General features: G+C 35.0%; 1 protein-coding gene across 2 annotated transcripts in view; it reads right to left on the bottom strand.

The window, feature by feature from the left end:
- The window catches only part of LOC111037940 (putative ferric-chelate reductase 1 homolog), a 54,948-nt gene that overhangs the window by 1,350 nt on the left and 33,694 nt on the right, over positions 1–19,904 (bottom strand). Inside the window, exons 2-11 of one of the 2 annotated variants that reach the window (XM_022320790.1) lie at positions 7,927–8,331; positions 5,860–5,954; positions 5,587–5,713; positions 5,250–5,450; positions 3,645–3,912; positions 3,294–3,562; positions 1,724–1,831; positions 1,492–1,648; positions 1,134–1,360; positions 39–285 (exon numbers count right to left, since the gene is read on the bottom strand). In XM_022320790.1, the coding sequence (XP_022176482.1) occupies positions 39–285; positions 1,134–1,360; positions 1,492–1,648; positions 1,724–1,831; positions 3,294–3,562; positions 3,645–3,912; positions 5,250–5,450; positions 5,587–5,713; positions 5,860–5,954; positions 7,927–8,280 (2,053 nt within the window). In that variant the 5' untranslated portion in view covers positions 8,281–8,331. Of the gene's footprint in view, positions 1–38; positions 286–1,133; positions 1,361–1,491; positions 1,649–1,723; positions 1,832–3,293; positions 3,563–3,644; positions 3,913–5,249; positions 5,451–5,586; positions 5,714–5,859; positions 5,955–7,926; positions 8,332–19,904 lie in introns of those variants that run through there. The other variant, XM_022320791.1, reaches the window with a different exon arrangement.

The following is a 19,904-nucleotide window of genomic DNA, read 5'->3' as shown; positions in this document are numbered from 1 at the left end:
TGGATTTTAAAAAAACACGTCTGGTATGGGCTACTCACTGGCGAATATGTGGGCTGCGTTTCCGACCAGCCAATGGATCCAATTGAAAATCGGCCTCTTCGACGAGTCAGGATGCGGCCGGAAAGCTGCGAAAATCGGCTGGAAGAACGCCAACACGGTAGTGACGACTCCCAAAAGGGCGTGCGTTTGACTGGGACCGGACACCCATTCTCCGAGTTCCACGAATATGCAAGCTGACCCGGCCAACGAAAGGATCCAAGTGAACATCATCAACAAACGATGCCACTGTGGGTCGAAAAGTAGAATAAATTTGAGATTTTATTGTACAATGACGCAACCTAATATTATTTATGGTGCATATGAGAAATGCAAATATTCTCAGGACATCCAAATGCGTATTTTTACTTTCGAATCATTTGATCGTCCAATATATATAATATATATACTATTTAAAACTGATATGAAAATTTATAAAAAAAATTAGTTGAAAAAAATGGCTAAAAGACAAAAGCATAATATTATGTCACGAGTAAAATAAATCAATAATATTAATAATGATTAAAAAAGTTAATCATACTTATTAATATTTGATTGTTATAAAAATATTTCAAAACAAATTACAACTAAGTAACAATAAAGTATGAAAGTATTCCCGTACACTTGTTATGTCTGGTGCACTGTAATAAGTGCAAATTTAATATGAAGTGCGTTAATTAATTGTTAATATCAATAAATTGTTATTTCATATCAGTGAATTTTTACAAATTGTATATTTATTTGTATTAGGTACAAAAAAATATATGTTATAGACAGAACACATAGGTACTGATGTTTTAATTGTATTTTTGGCAGTTCAAATACTATATCAGAATAATATTATTTCCAAAATACAAATTTTATGAATAATAATTATTTAAAACGTGTGGGTAAAATAATTATTAAAACGGATAATAATTGCTCAAAATAATCTCGGGATCAGTTTTATGTTGCCGATTTAATCAAAACCATACGTAACGAAGATTTTTGACGTAACATTACAGATGCATGCACAGATACTGCAGCAGTGTAAATCTACTAGACAGTATACATTATCAATTTAATTATTAGTACAAAACGCTTTCCCAGCGGCTTACCCCAAACCACAAGTCCTTGGAACAACACGAACCTCCGACCCACGTCTGTTTGTAATACCGAGCGACGACTATACCTATGCTGGCCGCTCCAATCCACGCGACAATCATAAACGAACCGTGTAACCTCAAAAGCAACTTTGATGAGGTTCTCAGTGACTTGATTTCCGACAGCGCACTCGCCTCCGCGGTTGAGGTATAGGCCAAGTCATGGTAGCCTACACTCCGTTCTAGGACATACATTCGTTTAAAATTACAATTCTCATTTTATTCGTATCAATTTTTTCCAATGTTATTGTGACATTTTTGTTGTTATCATTATCATCACCGTCGCAATATTATTACTATTCATATTTTCTACCTTTTAACGATGTGCCAGCGGCGATCAGTAAAAAGTATTTGTTTCTCATCAGATCGTAATTAACTCCTTCCACTCTAGTGACGGCGTCCCGGACTACGTTACAGTAAATCGTGCCGTCGATAAACGAAGAATTTAACAGTGTAAGTCCATTTTGGCTCTACGAAAACACAGTATGAGTTAGACAACCATTTTTATTGTATCCCGCATTAAGAGATAAAAATATGATGCTCACCGTTAACCGTTTGTTGCTCTTTTGATTAGGAACGTTCCACGACATGTAAGCTTTGACCAGGTTCGTGCCAACGTTTTCGTGAACACATTCCATAACGCTGTCACCTCCCTGAGAGGAATAAAAAAAACAAAAATTAATTCTTAACGTCATTATAATATATTCATTCACGTTGTATTACACAACTCGTTCAATTGCTTACACCGTCGTGTACGTGACTATTGTTATATTCATATACGACGATGACAGTATTAATAGGTAGATTTCAATAAAATGTAATAATAACAATAATCACGAACGACCACAAAAAAGCCACTATATCCATTTCTGTTGTCCTCGGATCCACAACCAAAATTTAACCTGATCCGCAATAACGAGTCGTCTATATTTTACTTGCCTGTGCCTTGGCCATTCTTTCAATTTTTGTTATAACAATTCCTCTTTGTTCGCACTGAACTATGAATAATATACTTTTGACCTTCAAAATCTGTTATTTTATCTTCCCACTTTAAAAAGTCAAAAAGCTTTGTTGTTTCCATCATTGAAAAAAATATAATGTAGGGATCAGGGGGTATAGTGTTGCACGGGGCAAAGCGGTACGGTAAAAATTATTTGTGTGCGCATTAGATACACCAAAATAATCAGTTATCGGTTTTGACCATTTGTGTACTGTGCACTATTGTTGATAAGTCAGTTAAATAACAAACTTTAAATAAAATAAAATTAATAATTAGGAGAACGGTTAAGAACGATTTTGTAAGTCCCATGTAAGTAAAAACCTTGTATAAACCGGAAAAATGACACGCGCGTGTGTATACTTAAACTAAAAATAAGGTATAAAATATAGATATGCGTATGAACAAAGTAAATCTTCCGCTCATCGTATTAAATATTAAAATGCTCATGTATACGTCATATTTAATTGCCTTAGTAAGTAATATGTAATAAAGAACCTATATTTTAGTTTAATTTTAATGAATTATATTATTAAAAACAATAGTTTTAAAAATATTCTTTGGTACTTATTTGAATTGAATAATCCTGAATTTTTCCGTTTTATTGAATAAAACGGAAAACTGTTTAAAGCGGAATTTTTTGTTGGTCCCATGCGATTCAGCTTTAGACAATTTTCATGGTATTATTATTTTTCACTAGTTATCATAATGATTATAATCATTTCCAGTGAATCTAATGAAAGTTAAAAATTATGAATGATTTTACCACACCGATTTTGTGTAAATTACAAAAGAAAAAACAAAAGTGTATCATATAACCCCATTTTCCTATCATTAGAACCGTAATAATTAGGACTATTCTAGGTGCCTCATCATTTCTTCCTGTTATGATATTTTTTAGTTATTAATTAGAGAAATGTTGGTTTGTACTCTTTGCAGTTTAAATCGATTAGTTGATCCAATGAGTTGTTAAAGTTTCATCACTTTTATGTTTAATTTGTACTTTTTTCTAGATATTATAATTTACTATACGAATTAGCATCATATAATTTCCTTCAAAACAATAATTAATTATACGTTACTGTTACTAATTATTACAAAGTGTGACGCTCACTCACCATCTTCTGATCGTCCGAGATACCGACAGCCACATAAGCAGCGTTCCTAGCTTTCATTTCGAACATGTATCGTGTCCCTTCGACTTTGACGGCCGTCACGGCGGCGCAATCCTGTGTCGACAAACAACCATCGGGTGACCCGAAGCACGTTTTCGTCTGACCGCAGTTTTCGTAAAACGGGTCCATTACACGGGCCGCCCTTAGCTGACCCAGTTTCCTCTTGTCGGCGCTACTTATGAACGCTACGTCGTGGTAACCAACGCTGAACGCTGCGAGAGAATTTCGAAAATTAAATTTTTATTTTCACTACGATGGGACGTTTATTTAGTATTTTAGCAACAATTCGCGTACTTTTCAACGAGGCGCCGGCGGCCAGCAGGACGAAATAGTCGTCGTTGTCCAGATCGTAGGTGCTGTCTTCCACTTTTAAAACGGGATCTACGACGACCTTACAGTAAATAGCACCGTCGATGATCGAGGCACTATCCAAGTTCACTCCCGACAAGTCCTCGACACGTCGGTTTTGCTTCCGATTGGGCACGTTCCACGATTTGTAAGCACTCACGCTGTTGCTCCTGCCACTCTCTTCGTGGACACACTCGACGACGCCGTCACCTCCCTGATGAACACCAAAGCATAATACTGTTGATAAGTTATAATTGGATAACTTAAAGTTATAAGTACATAGACGAACACACACGATGATGACATCAATGATATCAGGTGAAATAAAAAATAAAATATATTTAAAAGCCTCATCGTCATATACTTTTGGTTGATTTATTATACGGGTAAAAATTCAAATTTTGCAAAACAAATATGTTTACCAAAGATCGATTTAATGTTATTCTGAAAAATTCTGCCTGTTGGCTGTAAAGGATTGTGTAACATATTGTAGCATAAATATCATTTACTCGTTGATTTTTAGACTAATTTTACTTTGCAACAAATTTAAACAACTATTCGCTCTTTTTCTTTTATAGATTACCAAGGAGTTTACCACACGAAACCGTTAAGTTCAATAATTAATCATCGCATAATTGATTACTTTGCATGTTTAACTTGTGAGTGTTTTAAGTTTTGTTTAAAGTCTTAGATTCAATATTAAATTCTGAACCATTAAAACCAGCGTTTGTCTATACCCGTTAAAATCAAGAAAAGTTTTATAATTAAATTCTTTGGAAACACTTAGCAGACAAGATTTTATATTGACTCGATGGACCTACCTATCGAAATTGCCTTCAACTCGTACTACCTATTAAAAATGTATTGGGCGTTATGCTAGGTTAAGTAGTTCAGTACTATTAGTACAACAAATTAGAATTACAATGCAAGTATGAAATGATTGTTATAATGTGTGTAATATTTTTCTAACAACAGGTAATATGTATATCAAACCGACAATAATTAAGATTTATACTGCAGGGTGATTTTTAAACATGCTCACCCCTATTTTCCCTTGAATAGTACATTTATTCAAATTTTTATTTTTAGAATTTTTATTTGATACAATTCATTTATGGCTATTACTAATTTTTTCAAATCGTCTAAGTATCTACTTAACCCATTACCATAGACATATTATCCTTATAACACAAATTTACAAAACTCAAAAACTACTAGCTTGAATTTTGATTTAGATACATCAAATTTCTCAACAAAAAAATATTTGCTTAACAGTTAAAAATGTAAGCTGCAGGTTCCTATTTGAAAAACTGAAGTTTGTATTGTCACATGATCATCATTAGGTAAGTGGTACGAACAAATTCAATGAGTCGAACAATTGTCTCCAGGTGTATTTAAAAATGACAGGAACCTAAATTTTAATATATGCATAATTTAAGCACAAAAATAGGATGAGCCTACTTAAAAAAAGCACTCTGTTTATACATGATATAAATATTATTATATATATAACGTTTTAAACCGATAGACATATTATATTAAATTGTATACCATTTTGTTGTCGTCTGAAAGTCCAAAAGCCACATATTGGCTGTCACGGGCCATCATTTCAAATTGATATTTGTCATTCCAGGGCATCAAGGCGACGACTGCTCGGCAATTCATAGTCTGAATGCAACCAAGAGGCGCTCCGACGCAGTTTTTAGTTTTTCCACAACCATCGTAAATGTTCGCCTCGATTTCTTTGAGACCCTATGTACATAACATTTGCGCGACATAGTTTAAGGTTTATCTCCATTATTGGTTGTACGATATTGTAATTTATTAATTATTATGATATAGGTATAACATAATATGCATATTAAATTGTTTTCAAAAGTGGTCATACGTTTTCAGATCTGCCAAGTTCGGTAGGCCCGGCTACCGATGAAGGCCCGCCTTTTGCGCTGTTGACCTGAACTGGAGTCGAAGTAATGCCAACCCAAAATGTCGCGTAATCAAGTAACACCGTTGCACTGCATAAAAAAATAATAATACAATTTCGACATATTTCCATGATGGTGTTTTTACGTAATAATAAAAACATGGTACGATTATAATATTATTGTTGAATTCAAAATTACCACGCGTCAAACGGGTCGGTAAAATATTCAAAACTCACACAAAATTCACTTGTCCGTTAAAATCGTTCGGTGCTTGCCAATCGAATTCCACAGACTTCTTTTTCGTGTTGCTACTGTGCGTCACGCCTGAGCTCTGAAAATTAATATTGAACTCATTAGAAAAATCACTGTAATTTATAACATGTTATTTTAAAATGACAACCGTTATTCAAAACTAATCGAAAAATAATATTATTATCTCTTTGCTATAATCGTTTTGTGTACGGAAAAACCCTGATTCAATATCATCGTACAAAATAAAATACACACGTTTTGTACAGTAAAATTGTAAAAATAATGTCCGAAAGTTGTTTCAGTTCTGTATTACCTATACCTACTATTATTTCGACAAGATGCAACCTACTTTTATTGTACTATTTTGGAATCAACTAGATTAACCTTGGTCTACACATCTCGCTCGTGACTCGTGAGAACGCATTATTGCGATAATCTACTGTATTATAACATAAAAATGGGTAGGTAATGTGTACAATTCTGCCATAATTGTCACTATTTTACAACACCTACTCCATAACAATATAGTATTATGTGTGCATAATATATATAATATAAAATGGCATATAACTAGTTTGTATTACGACTGTTTCGATTGCGTCTCAATTTGTACTGTGGTACGCGATGTACCTCCATCAGCTAGACATGCTTAACTCATTCGAGTATAATGATCTAAAAATGTATGGTTTTCGTTAAAACGATAGGTTTAAAATCCCTGCACGACAATTAATAGTATATACGTCAAAAGTAAAAAGGAGTAGATTGAAGTATAAATTTACAATCAAACGAAAGAATCCATCAGCAGAATGGATATCTTAAAAGTTTTTAACTATATTTTTTTTTTCGCATTGGATAATATACCTAGTTGGAAAATGTATAACATGGAATTCAATGTAGCTACATTTTCTCAACTTGGGCTGGTTCTTAGTGCAATGTCCGGTTAACAGTCCGTCAACTTTAACCAAACATTGTAAGAATACGGCCCTTTCAGTGGAAAATTGTGGCAACGATGTTGCCTAAAAGGACTGAAATTTACTCAGATAAAAAACAGTAGGTATACTTACGCTACATTATTCAGTAAGATATTCGGATTTAGGTGTACCTTTAATTAGACTTATCCAGATGTGTGGTGACCACCACTGTCAACAGACACATGACCAACAAACATATTATAGGAAAGGGATCGGCAATAAGCTGTCCGTGGGCCAAGTCCGACCAGCGGAGGGGAAATAACTGGACCGCCAAAAATAATTCAATAATTCTGGTTTTGAACACATTTTAGAATGCAGCATGTTTTTAAGTTTTTTGTCAGACCATGATGAAGAATTTGGTAAGCGATTCAAAGAATTTGCAGAAATCGTAAAACTATCATAATTTTTAAAATCATCACATAGTTTTTCCAATCCGGAAAATAGATCGACTAGTTGCGAAATTGTTCAGACTTCCAAAATCTTCACTTTAAATGGAAATTATTGATTTGGAAGAAGATATTTCATTGAAAATTTACATAACTACGTCTACTGAAGATTTTTGGGCAAAGCATGTTTTTGATAAGTACAAAAACTATAAGACACTGGCCGTATAATTAGCTACAGTGTTTGACTCCACATACATATGTGAAACTTCATTCTCCAAAATGACGTTTTTTAAAAATAAACATCGTTCAAGATCAACCTATCTCCAACTTGACAACGTTCTGCGAATTAGTTGTTCTCCAAGAGTACCAAATTTTAAAAAACTGTCTCAAGACAAGAAATATCATTTTTCTCATTAAAATAAGAATAAAATTGTTATTATAAGTATATGAATACATAATTACCTTATAATTTATAAATAATTAAATATTAAATGATTTGTCTTAATCTGTGATTTTAATACAAAAATCAATACTTTAATTATAATTATAAAGTTCATAATGTTTAAATTTTTTCTATCCCGCCATAGAAATCAATTGCCGACCCCCGCATATATTATAGGACCTATTTTCTAATATTACACAATATTATTTGAAATAACAGACTGTACAGCAACAATAAAAATATTGTACTCACGGCCACTTCGTTGCAGTCGAGCGTCTGCGAGTCCTGCGGCACCTGGACGAACGACCCGACGGCATCCTCGCCGGCGCCGGGCACTCGGGCCTCGATCAGGAACCCGATGAAGTAGTCGTTGGGCCTAGGCGCTGTGAGGGTGATGCGGATCCTCGAGGACGTGACGTTCTCCGACGGCACGATCCTGTACGGGGCGGCTGTCACCTGGGCCGCCTTGCCGTGACCCGGGACCATTGTACGACACGTGAGCACCGGAGCTCCGGACTCGTAGCCTCGAACCACCTGCACGAGCATTGAACAGCAGACGACCGCCAGGGTGGCGACGGCGGCGACCACGTGCCGGCTGGTAGTCATCGCTCACCGATGTGTCACACGACGAGTATAATATTGTTACAATAATGTGCGCTGTGAACAGACACGGACAACTTGAGTAAACGTCGTATGAACAACAAATATTCACGTAATACGAAGTATATTATAATATTATAATACGATACGAAATGTTATACCACGGTTAACGATTGTTATTTATATTGCAAATCACTGCTCGGGTTGGTCGCGTATAATATAATATTATTTATGAATTATAAATTCGAACGCGCGAACTGCGGACGAGTGGACGGCATACGTCATGCGTTTTCGGTCTGACGAATATTATAGGTACCTACGTATACTATAGCTGTTACTGTCGAATCCTAATTGATATATATTATTATATAATATAATTACCTACACCTATTACCTAGGTACCGTTGTCGAAATATGCCAATGACAACGAGTTTTCGAAAACTGCAACCGATCGTACGAGCATAGCCTATAATATTATACTCAGTGTCCTGCTACACTCGAGCCCGACATTGACACGTTTGTTAAGAATTGTTTTTTCGAAAATCGTGAGGGCAACTACGTTTTTGAATAGTTACGTTTTCGGGTAGAATTACACAAATATAATATCATATTAAATTCGTTGGTTATATACAGAAAATCTGGACCTCTCTTTTGTCTCTGGTGACAATGAGCACGTAGGTAGGCAGAATATACACTTACGGTGAGAGCACTTGTGCATTGCAAAGTGATAATGGCGACCGTGATAATACAACGATATACTATGTAGATAACGACAATTATCAGACCCAACATTTCATCGGCCATTTCACGGGCACGCATTAGAATATACGCGTGCGTTTCAGTTTAAATCAGGTAAATTCAAGTTCATTCAACAATCGACATTCCTTCGATGGCCGAAAGAACTCAAAACAATGGTGGTACCTACCTATACGATACAGTGAAACGGACCTCGAGATCGATTTAAATTAATCGTGCGAACACGACAGCTTGAATATGATAATAATATCGTATCACAAAAATGTCACTTTAATATTAAATTATGTTAATTTTTTTTTAGGGGGAACCCACAGAAACATATAGGCCATTGGGTTGTCACCCATTAGGAAAGTTATAACTATAAATTATAATCCAACGGCCAAACTGTAAAAAAAACCTCCAGTCACTGCTGCTGCAGATCACGTTATGATATTAAATTATGATAATTATTGCTGGCTGCAAAACTTAGAGGAGGGGGCTCAATGGTTCACCCCCCGCTCCCCGCTCCCCGTAGGCCACCAAAATTTTCTCGGATACGTAACTTAACGTAAAATTAAAGACTGTTTTTTTCAGCTCACGTACGCATTAACCATTTTTAATTCTGAACCAAAATAACATGATCCATATAGCAATCACCAGTACACACACTCCATCATCCATCAACCCCAAAGAAAGATATCGTCGTCACTTGGAGGAACTTGAAGATATAATTTTATAAATATTATTTTAAAATCGTATACGCTGTTTATAATATTATAGATTGTTTGTAATATAATAATAATATTGTATTTTAATTTCCGTCTGGGAACACTAGTGTCGATTTTTTTTCCACTTCCGATTTTCAGCGAATCGAGTAGGTACCTAAAAACTCACTTAACCGTTTGACTTTTGGCCCCCGACTGCGAATTTCACGGTAAATTATTTCCAGACATTCCAGCACACTCGCGAGCACGTTCATGCAATAACAATGTGTTATTTTCATTTTCCCACCACTTAGTGATAACAATATTAATAATCACACGCGCTTGCCGTTCATAATATTAATTTTGCGTAAATTTATTGCGAAAATTCAGTTGTCGTGCCGACACACACACACACACACACACACACACACCTACTTCCTGGGTGGGTAGACTCGACGCGCGTATCCATCGGTACAGTATAAATGCGTTTACAAAAATATAATCCCACCGCGTCCCGCGCTACGGTATAGTACATATTGTTGATATTATTATTTATGACCGAATTAATATACAAAGACAAAGACGGACGACAATATATCACGTTTTATAATGCGTTTTAAATTAAACCGGCTCGTTGCTGTGGTGTCATCGTCTCGTAATTATAATATATTATTAGGCGTATAATACTATAATACCCGAGTACCGAGATACCTGCAGACACCATCGTATGGGCTCATATACAGTCCGATTGCAATTAACACGACACGTTATTATTGCGTACTGTCGAATAGGCGTGAGGTACGACAACAATATTATATACCTGGTACATGGTATATATTACGTTGGTTTTCACGACTTGTACCTACGCGCACAACACGTTATTAACATGATATGGATTAAGCAAATCGCATAAATCCCATTCCGGAATGAGTCACGGTGAACATATAATGTCATGCGATTAATTTATGCGGGGTTTCGCCGAACCGGGTTCCTGGTATGACGATATAAAACACATTTACCTATTCGCTAAAACACATTCCCTCCATCACCCCCTCTCCGCCCAACACGCCTTTCCTATGCCATTGCCACCGCAGCATACCGACAAATAATATTATATATTTGTCCCACAGAATTCGACAGCAATACAATATACAATAATATATATACGTACACAAATATTATATCATCTTACGTACTCTACATTTTGTAGCTACACTTATTGGGATCAAAACTTTTTTCCCGCAAAAATTCACACCTTTTCCTGCAGGCATAAAATATGCATACATATACGGACCTATAGTATATAAAGGTTTATATTGGTTTACTCCTTTGGCGGACGAACAATAACCCCGTTATACTATCATTATTATTATTCAACGATAAATAAACACAATATATATTACAGTACATACCGACGGATTATTTTGACGGACGACATGACAACAATATTAATTTATAACCCATTCGAAATGGCATTCAACTCGACATGCAGGCAATGGCATAAAAATAAACAAAACACAAAAGTATAAGTTATTATAACTGTAAGTACTTACCATTATTACACAGCACTGTTACAACGTCTTAGTCGTGTACCTCGTGATAATTACCTATAAACGTGCAGTAGCTGTATCATTATCAATTTAGATACAAGTATACAACAAATTATTGAAGTATTATATTGTATACGACGTGTAAACATAGATATAAACTACAAATCTTTCTTTTTTTTTTGAAAAAAGTTTGTAAGCATGCTCTAAAATAAACCATAGAGGGAGCGGTGGGATGCACAGGCAAAGCTGTCCGATTCCGTAGAAAGTCGTTTCTATAGTCGCTTCTATAAAATAAATTAAAGAAACATGGGCATGTTTTTTTTGTTGATTATAAGCATTTATATCGAAGTTTAACCTACGACAAAAAATGTTAAAAATTAAATTAATAAAAATTAAATTTTAAAAAGTTAAAATTAACTTAACTTTAACTTTTTAACTCGTTTATTGCCAGGCTTGCTGCTATATCTATATTCTATATATTCCACTAACCTAATCGGCGTGATCAACGGTAAGCCGGTACCGACTCAAAATTTAAGAACTATACTATAAGAATAGTCACAAATATATACCAAAAGCAATAATATAATGATAAATGCACTGTTTTCGGCGAAAATTATTTCAACCTACCGGGTTCCTATTAGTAATAAAATGAATTACAATAAAATACCAAAATAAATAGGCATATCATAAAATATACTTGCAGGTAATATAGGCTGACAGACCGTTTTTCGTATGCAATGATTTTTCGTCGAATTAAAATTTAACACATTATATTATACTATAACAGTGACTTATTCAAGGGTACCCTCAATAAAATACAACAGAACACTTACACCTAATTTTCCTCCTTTTTTATTTTGTTTCCCTGATCATAATCATAAATCATAATAAACGCACTCAACACAAAAACGAATTATTAAGAAATATATTACATTACTATTTTTCCTAAATCCTAACGTACGTAAACGCCATAACCTAAGTAAATTAATTAAGTATTTATTATTATTTATCCTTTTATTTTATTGATACTTGTCAAGAGAACTTGTCGTTCTCGTTATATTTTACGAAAAACAAAAATGAGTGACGTGAATAAAAGAAGTAGAAAACGGGTTAAAGTGTGAGTGCACTTTAATGATGAATTTTAAAAAAAAATCACCAAAATGGGTTAAATATGTTGGAGCACCAGAAAATCCATTTTAAAGTGCAGCCCTAACTTCAAGAAATCCGAATAAACGGCTAATGATAACCGTAATCGAACAGACTTGCAATGTACCTCTAAGGTACCATCCCATAAATAAATATAAAAAAATTCAAAATATTATCCAACACATACTCGTAATTTACTATTTAGTATTAAATTAGGTAATAATAAATTGTATTCCATTAGTTAATAAGTGCATTGCATATTTTTAACTGACAATAAAACCATTTTATTTCTATATTTTAAGAAAACGTGTTAATATTTTAACATGTGGTTAGTTTATTTTTCTTAGAGATTTATGTCCATAGTATGATCAACCAATAATAATATCTAATTTATATTTATCACCAGAAATACTGACATTAAATTGCATCTCGTGAGTTTTTATTTTACCCAACCGCATCTATTATACTAAGTGTTGAACGCTGACTCAATACCAAAAAATGTCCTCTCACTTTATGTGAACAAGGTTAATAAATCCCAAGTATTTATTCCTAGGTTAATAATAATAACCACTCGTGCGGAGCGAGACAATTTTTTTTTAGTCAGAAAAATAATTAGTCTAGGCTTCCCCTCGTCTCCCCCTCCAAGGTTTGACTTCCCGTGCACAGGCCGACGGACACAATTAATGGAGACAAGAACAGTTTAGGTTTCTAGTCATACATTTTACTATTTTAGATTTCCGGACTACCTACTTGCAGAATTACTGCACAATCCCAAAAACTGAAATTCAAAAATATTTTAGGTACTGCGCACAAAGTTGGTATAGGTACACATTTATAATACCAGATTATCCGAAAATAAATAATAATAATATATGCAGTTCTAACTTAACACGTGTATTTCAACATACGAGATAATGCAGTGCATAATAATATTTCGGTATACTATTATTCATAATATAGCAACTACAAATCGCTAAAATATTATATACTTCGATAACGTTGGCACTGATCTCTTCATTCTGCTTTTAAGCCATTTAAATTCTAAGCCGAACTTCCGTTGCCAATAATAAAAGGATTCATAAATATTTCACAAAAATACAAAATAATATAGTATATACTATATTATTATGCGTAGATATGAAATATTTCGAACGCCTTTGTTGTATTAGTATAATATAGTTTGAGCAATTTATTTTAATTTTTCTGATTTTTATTTTTACTCTTATACTATGCTCAACGCGTCTATTGGTTTTGCGTCTTATCGATACTATTATTGTACTCGAATTGTTTTTAGAATTGGATTTTTAAAGTTTTCAACACTCGAAAGCACTCGAATTACGCAGAAAAACGGATTTGAATAATTTTATAATCATTGTCGAGATACACGTTTGTTTGTCTGTGATTTTTCCTCAGTTAGTTTCTTATTGAAAATTGCGTCGATTTAGGTTGGTATGGCATAAATTATCCATTGAAATTGTACAGTACAACTAATAATCTATTTTTTAAACCGTATTATCGTGTTGCAATGTATAATAAAATTATAAACAAATCGAGTACAATTTTCCGAGTGTTGCGAATGACCTATTGGACGAACATTTAAAATAATAACAGTAATTGCTATATTAGTTGAAAAGGTGATTATTAGTTTACCTATACGAGAAAAAAACCACGCAACCAAATAGATGCTAATTAATATTGACTTTATATGACATTCAAGGTGATAAAAATATCAGTTGCCAATATATAATATATATATATATATATTATTTTATTATAGTCAATTTAAAAAATAAAACACACAATATAACCTCTATTTACTCTAGGTTGATAATTATCATAATTAATCATGAATAGCTTATTTATTTATAATTATAATATTTGATAAATGTAGGTAGGTACTGTATAATGCCTAATGAAAACATTTGTATGTACCTTATAAGTACTAACCGTACGATGGGAACTTGAATGAATACGTTCAATACATTTTTTAGATGCAGTATGCCCTGTATGTTTTGTCGGCTTTTGGCAGTTATCGTTTTCCCATACAAACTCAGTAGACAAATCAAACAAACATTAGAGCCCATTAATATCAGGCTCAGCCATTTAGGAAAATAAATAAATAATCTTATAATGAAATCGCCATTCGGCGGTTTCGAAAATTGTAATTAATAATATTTTGTTACCCTTTTTGAAACCTAGATTTTTCAATTTGGTTATAAACTTATATCGTGTTCTGTAAAAGTTTTCTACAATGGCCAGGAAAGTTTCAAAGAATCCAAAGCCATCGCGTAAATGTACATTTAACTTATTTGCGTGACACGGACGTGGGCCGGCCCACTCCCCGCGGGTCCCGTCGTCAACTCGCGGCGTTTTATCGATTCATAAAGATATTAATATTTTATTATTATATATTATACCAGAAAAAAAAAAGCACAAAGTCAATGTGCCGTCCTTCGAATCGTAATCGTTGTACACATGGCGTTATACGTGGGATTGAATAATCGCTCCGAGTACGTATATATAGGAACACGAATGACTATTTTTTGCTGCGAACACTTTGTCGTTATTATGATACAAAAATAGTATCAATCCAAATCGCAATGACCGTTATAGACGCGATGAGTAAACACAAAAAGGGAAAGCCTAGCGCGTGGAAAAGAAAACCCCGAAAGCCCGCGTTTTCCGGGATAACCTTGGACCAAATACGAAGTCGTTAGGAGAATAATGGAAGTTCGAATCAACGGTCGTACGGCCTTTAGCCGTGTGCTATACATAATATTACATAATCCACCTCATACACGAGCAGTTATACTGTGCAGCCAACTATAGTCCGGTCCTGAAAGTCTGAGCAACACGACAACGACGACGACTAGGTCGGCGGTGGTGAAACACCGAAACGGAAATAATTGCGAGCCCGAAACGATAGAATATAGTAAATAATATTACCTATTATTATAAGTCGTATACAATACTACGCGATTCGAGCAATACAGCGCATTTACAGCGACTGATCGCCACCCGGATGCCGAGAATAACATAATACATGGCGTTGTCCGACGCCGACGCCTATTATATTATTATAAACGAAAACGTACATTATTATATAGATAATAATAATAATAATAATAATATCATGGGCTATACAATAGTGCGTTGCCAGCACTCGAACCTTGGTCGCGTGCGCTGATACAAACATGGTATACCGCGAGTACGTCACAATATTAGCTTGGTATACATAATATATATATATATACCGGTACAACACTGTAGTACCACCATTGATCATAAACATAATATAATAGGTAAAAGTAATATTATAATGTATATGCATAACATATGTGTATGCTGGCGATAATTATTGCTGGAGTAACATATATTATCAGGGTGACCTTCGTCGGTCCGCTTCCGTATATAATATATAATATAATATATCTGTACAATGTAATAAAACGGTTGGGTTTGTCTTTTTTCCTTTTCTTTTCGCCAAACGTTTTATCGTCCAACCGTGACCGTGATGGTGTAGTCGTGACTAATCGCGGAGATCACGATAATATTTTATCACATATACATATAAATATATATAGGTAATATAATTGTGTTATTACCACGCGACTGCAGCAGAGTAATGCAATGATTTCATGTATATATGTATATATATATATATATATATATATATATGGTGCGTTTTAAACACACACACGCGAATCGCAGAGTCTTCGTCGCCGCAATCACCCTCCGGGGAAGGGTAGTAGTGGTGCGCACGGCCGGCGGAGGGGTGGGAGCGCCGTATCGTACATTTGTCGCTAAAAAGTCGTCGCCGCCATTATATAATATTATTATCGCCGTGTCGTCGTCGTCGTCGTCGTCGTAGTAATTTCCTCGAACGGTCAAGGACGAGAGAGAAAAAAAAACCGAGAGATAAAAAGTGCTCCTGCGCCGCCCCGCCTCACATGCAGAGTCGTGTGCGCGTTATTATTTGATAAGGATCGGGCTCCTCTGGATTTGGATTCGCAGGGTCACGCGCCGCGGTCGTAAAATATTTCGTAGCCGCCGCCGGCGGCGACGGATTACTGCAGCTGCCGCCCCGAGATCATCCGACGATGATAAATGACGACGGGTCGTCAACTCTGCGCTTATATAGTAATATTACTGCATATAATATAATATATATATGTGTGTGTGTGTGTGTGTGTGTGTGTGTGTAACTACGTTTTGCAGTGACTGTACGTGTAGTGGTGATTTCCGTTTACTCGTCTATTATTGTTATTGTTATGGTGGTTCTCTAGGAATAAACGGAGAGTTTGTTTCGAATATTGAGGGACAACGTCGTCTCGGTGTCGTGATACGCAACTGATCAACTGATTCGCAATCTGACCGGCAGCCGAACTCCGATCGACAGGTAGGTGTTGCAGGTACTTGATGCGACGAGACTACGAGAGTGTATAATTTGTAGATGGTATCCCACCGAAACCGCTATTATATACGCATCGGAAAACCGGAAGTGGTGTAGCCGACACACAAGTAAGTATGACACGTATCGTGGTATACACGCCGGTATGAGAAGAAGCTAGAAGATATATATTTTTGCCGGGAAAGTGTTTCGTGATATTTTTATTTGGGTAGGCTTTATAGTGCACACGCCCTAGCAGACCTACCCGGAGCACGCCGTTATAATGCTACATAGTGTTTATTGCTTGGGATATTCACGCATTTTTAAAATCAAAAACCGTTTTTGCCGCTCGGAGTTCTTACGAGAAAAAAAAATAAACCAGAGTACTAAATCTGAGCCCCCCGCGGTGGTGTTTGATCATTTTTATTCTTTCGGAGAGGCGTCCATCGCACGGTGGATTATATGTCTATTGTATGCACAGAGTATACCATATTGGTATACACGACGGAAAAATTGTACAGATAACGATACAATAAAATATTACATTAATTTACAATTATTACAGGTGTGTATCAGGTGTATCTAGTCGGTCATCGCAGGCTGAGCTCAAGTGTAGTCGCTTGTCGAACAAAACCCATTTATTCGTCGGAGCTATACGTCGTTTGTAAACGATTATTGTTCTAATGCGAATGCGACTGCTCTTTACTTTAATAATTATATTATATAATACGATATTTACAAAATATTTTAATGGGTCATTTTTTTCCGCGTATACCTAGGTACTAATGTTTTATGAATATATGTTTTTCGCACGTGCATGTTGCTAAATGTATACTTAATATTATATTATTATACACCTGGCGGCTGGCACGTCGTGTTTTCGCGTTAAAACCCATATAATGGCTCGTCGTCACCGTGTTTCGACCTCGTTTGCAAAAACGAACCCACTTAAAATGCATGGAATTTACATAGCGAATATATTATTATTATTATTATTATTATTATTATTATTATTATTATTATCATAGGACCGCAAACGAATCGAGTCGGCGTATATATATGCCTTCACGCCTTTACATCTGTGTACCTATATTATGAGATAGTGTATGTACACCGATACTGCAAATACGTTTGAATTATCAAAGCACAAAGATGAAACATATTATGGGGACGATTTGCGCTCGCACAACAACAACACGTACGTAATATTATAATTATTGTTATCTGCAATTAATAATACAAAAACGGATTGACTTAGACGCTTTCACATAATATACAATATCATCCGCGAATTTGCCGGTGAAATAATTAATGATGGCTGTACAAATGTGCAACGATTTATATGCGCTGGATCGAGCGATACGGAGGCTGTTACCGGGGAGGCTGCACGTTTAGATACTTATATTTTGTTATCATCTCATACGTCCTACGACGTGGATTTTTTTGATTTTTTCGGTCCGATTTGACCTCCACTCGCGCCTTTTACGGCAACGCCACCATAACGTTTAGTACATTATCTGTACGTATATATTATTGTATTAATATTACTATCGTTAATTGTTATTGTTATTTTCGTTGGGATTGCGTTTGGAGATGTTATCGGTCCAGCGAGCAAACGGCCAACAAAAATATACAGACTAATAGTCACGAGTTTACGACCATATAGTTACGTGACGACGATCTATCGATTTACTTTAATTATATTACTGTGTTTTCTTAAAAGCATAATCACTTAAACCGTACAACACGAACACATTTTGCCACCGGTCATTCGCTCATGGTTGCAGTCGTCATTCTAAAATTATTAAAGATGGAGAACCTTGCGTAAAAAAGAATATCAACCAATAAAGTGGTAAAAATGGTATAAAATAGAATCTATATGGTTGGTAAATAAAAAATTGTAGAGACATTTTTTTTATTAGTAAATACGACTTTTGTATACTTGAAAAATTGAGTTCTTTCTAATAATAATTAGAGATAAACAACTAAAAATGGATCTATTGTTCTGTATCAGTATATAGTATTATGAATACTTCGAGAGAATAGAAAATATTACGATTAGTACTTATACAATAATTTATTTTATTGTGTTGGTATTTAATATCAGTTGATAAAAAACATATATCTTTATAATACTGGAAAAGTGTTTTTGATTACATTTGATTCCTGGGGCCACACAACACTGTTTTTGGTTAACAAATAATTTACAGGTAAAAATGTATCTGGTTAATGTACAGCATTCACTTCTCTAATTATTACTATAATCATCATCATCGAGTACACCTACATGCGACCAAATCGCAAACGGCGTAATACTAAAAATTAAAACATAAGACGGATACAATTATATTATTATGTAGTTACACGTCACGCTGCACATGGTATTATCATATCCGATATAAATTATAAGCTTCAAGGTTTATCACTATCAATAAGCATATAATATGTTTACCCATTGTAATATTAAAATATAATAATTATGTTATATCCATGTCGTTATACCTATTATGATATTAATATGATTAACGTGCACAGGCATCAAAATGCTTACCTGCCTATATACCTATATATTATGGTCGTACGGATAGTATACGAATATTACGTTCGAGTCGTAAAACTACGTCTTTTCGCCCGGACGACTCGACACGACGACGTGTTGTTAAACGGACCGTTTTGTAAAATTGACACAATAATATTATACAGATAATGATGGCGATATCTAAATTGCAGCAGAATAGCAGTTTATATGGCGTACGCTCAACCATATGTGCTGTATATAAGCAGTATGTGTGTCTCCGAGATCATCGTCGGCGTCCTATTTTCCGGGCGATTTTCCCCACGAGTCTCGCAGGCAACCCGGGATTAACGAGATCAAAACGTATATCGTTGTGTGAGTTTTTAAACCTACCTACCTGCCGAAAGCAAAAGTCGTATACCATAAAGGTCGTCTACGACACGGCTTTGGACGGGGTTATATCCGTATAGGTACTATACAGACCTGCAGGTAGTCCGGTAGCAGGAATGGTGAAACATAAAATTGCACATTATAATAACACATGATAATATTACGATTAGAGTAAGGATGTTGATGACCTAAAAAGCACA

Source organism: Myzus persicae, unplaced genomic scaffold (assembly GCF_001856785.1).
Source record: "Myzus persicae strain clone G006 unplaced genomic scaffold, MPER_G0061.0, whole genome shotgun sequence".
In the NCBI taxonomy this organism is placed as follows: domain Eukaryota; kingdom Metazoa; phylum Arthropoda; class Insecta; order Hemiptera; family Aphididae; genus Myzus; species Myzus persicae.
The sequence above is the reverse complement of the archived record's forward strand: the minus strand, read 5'-3'. Positions and strand labels throughout refer to the sequence as shown.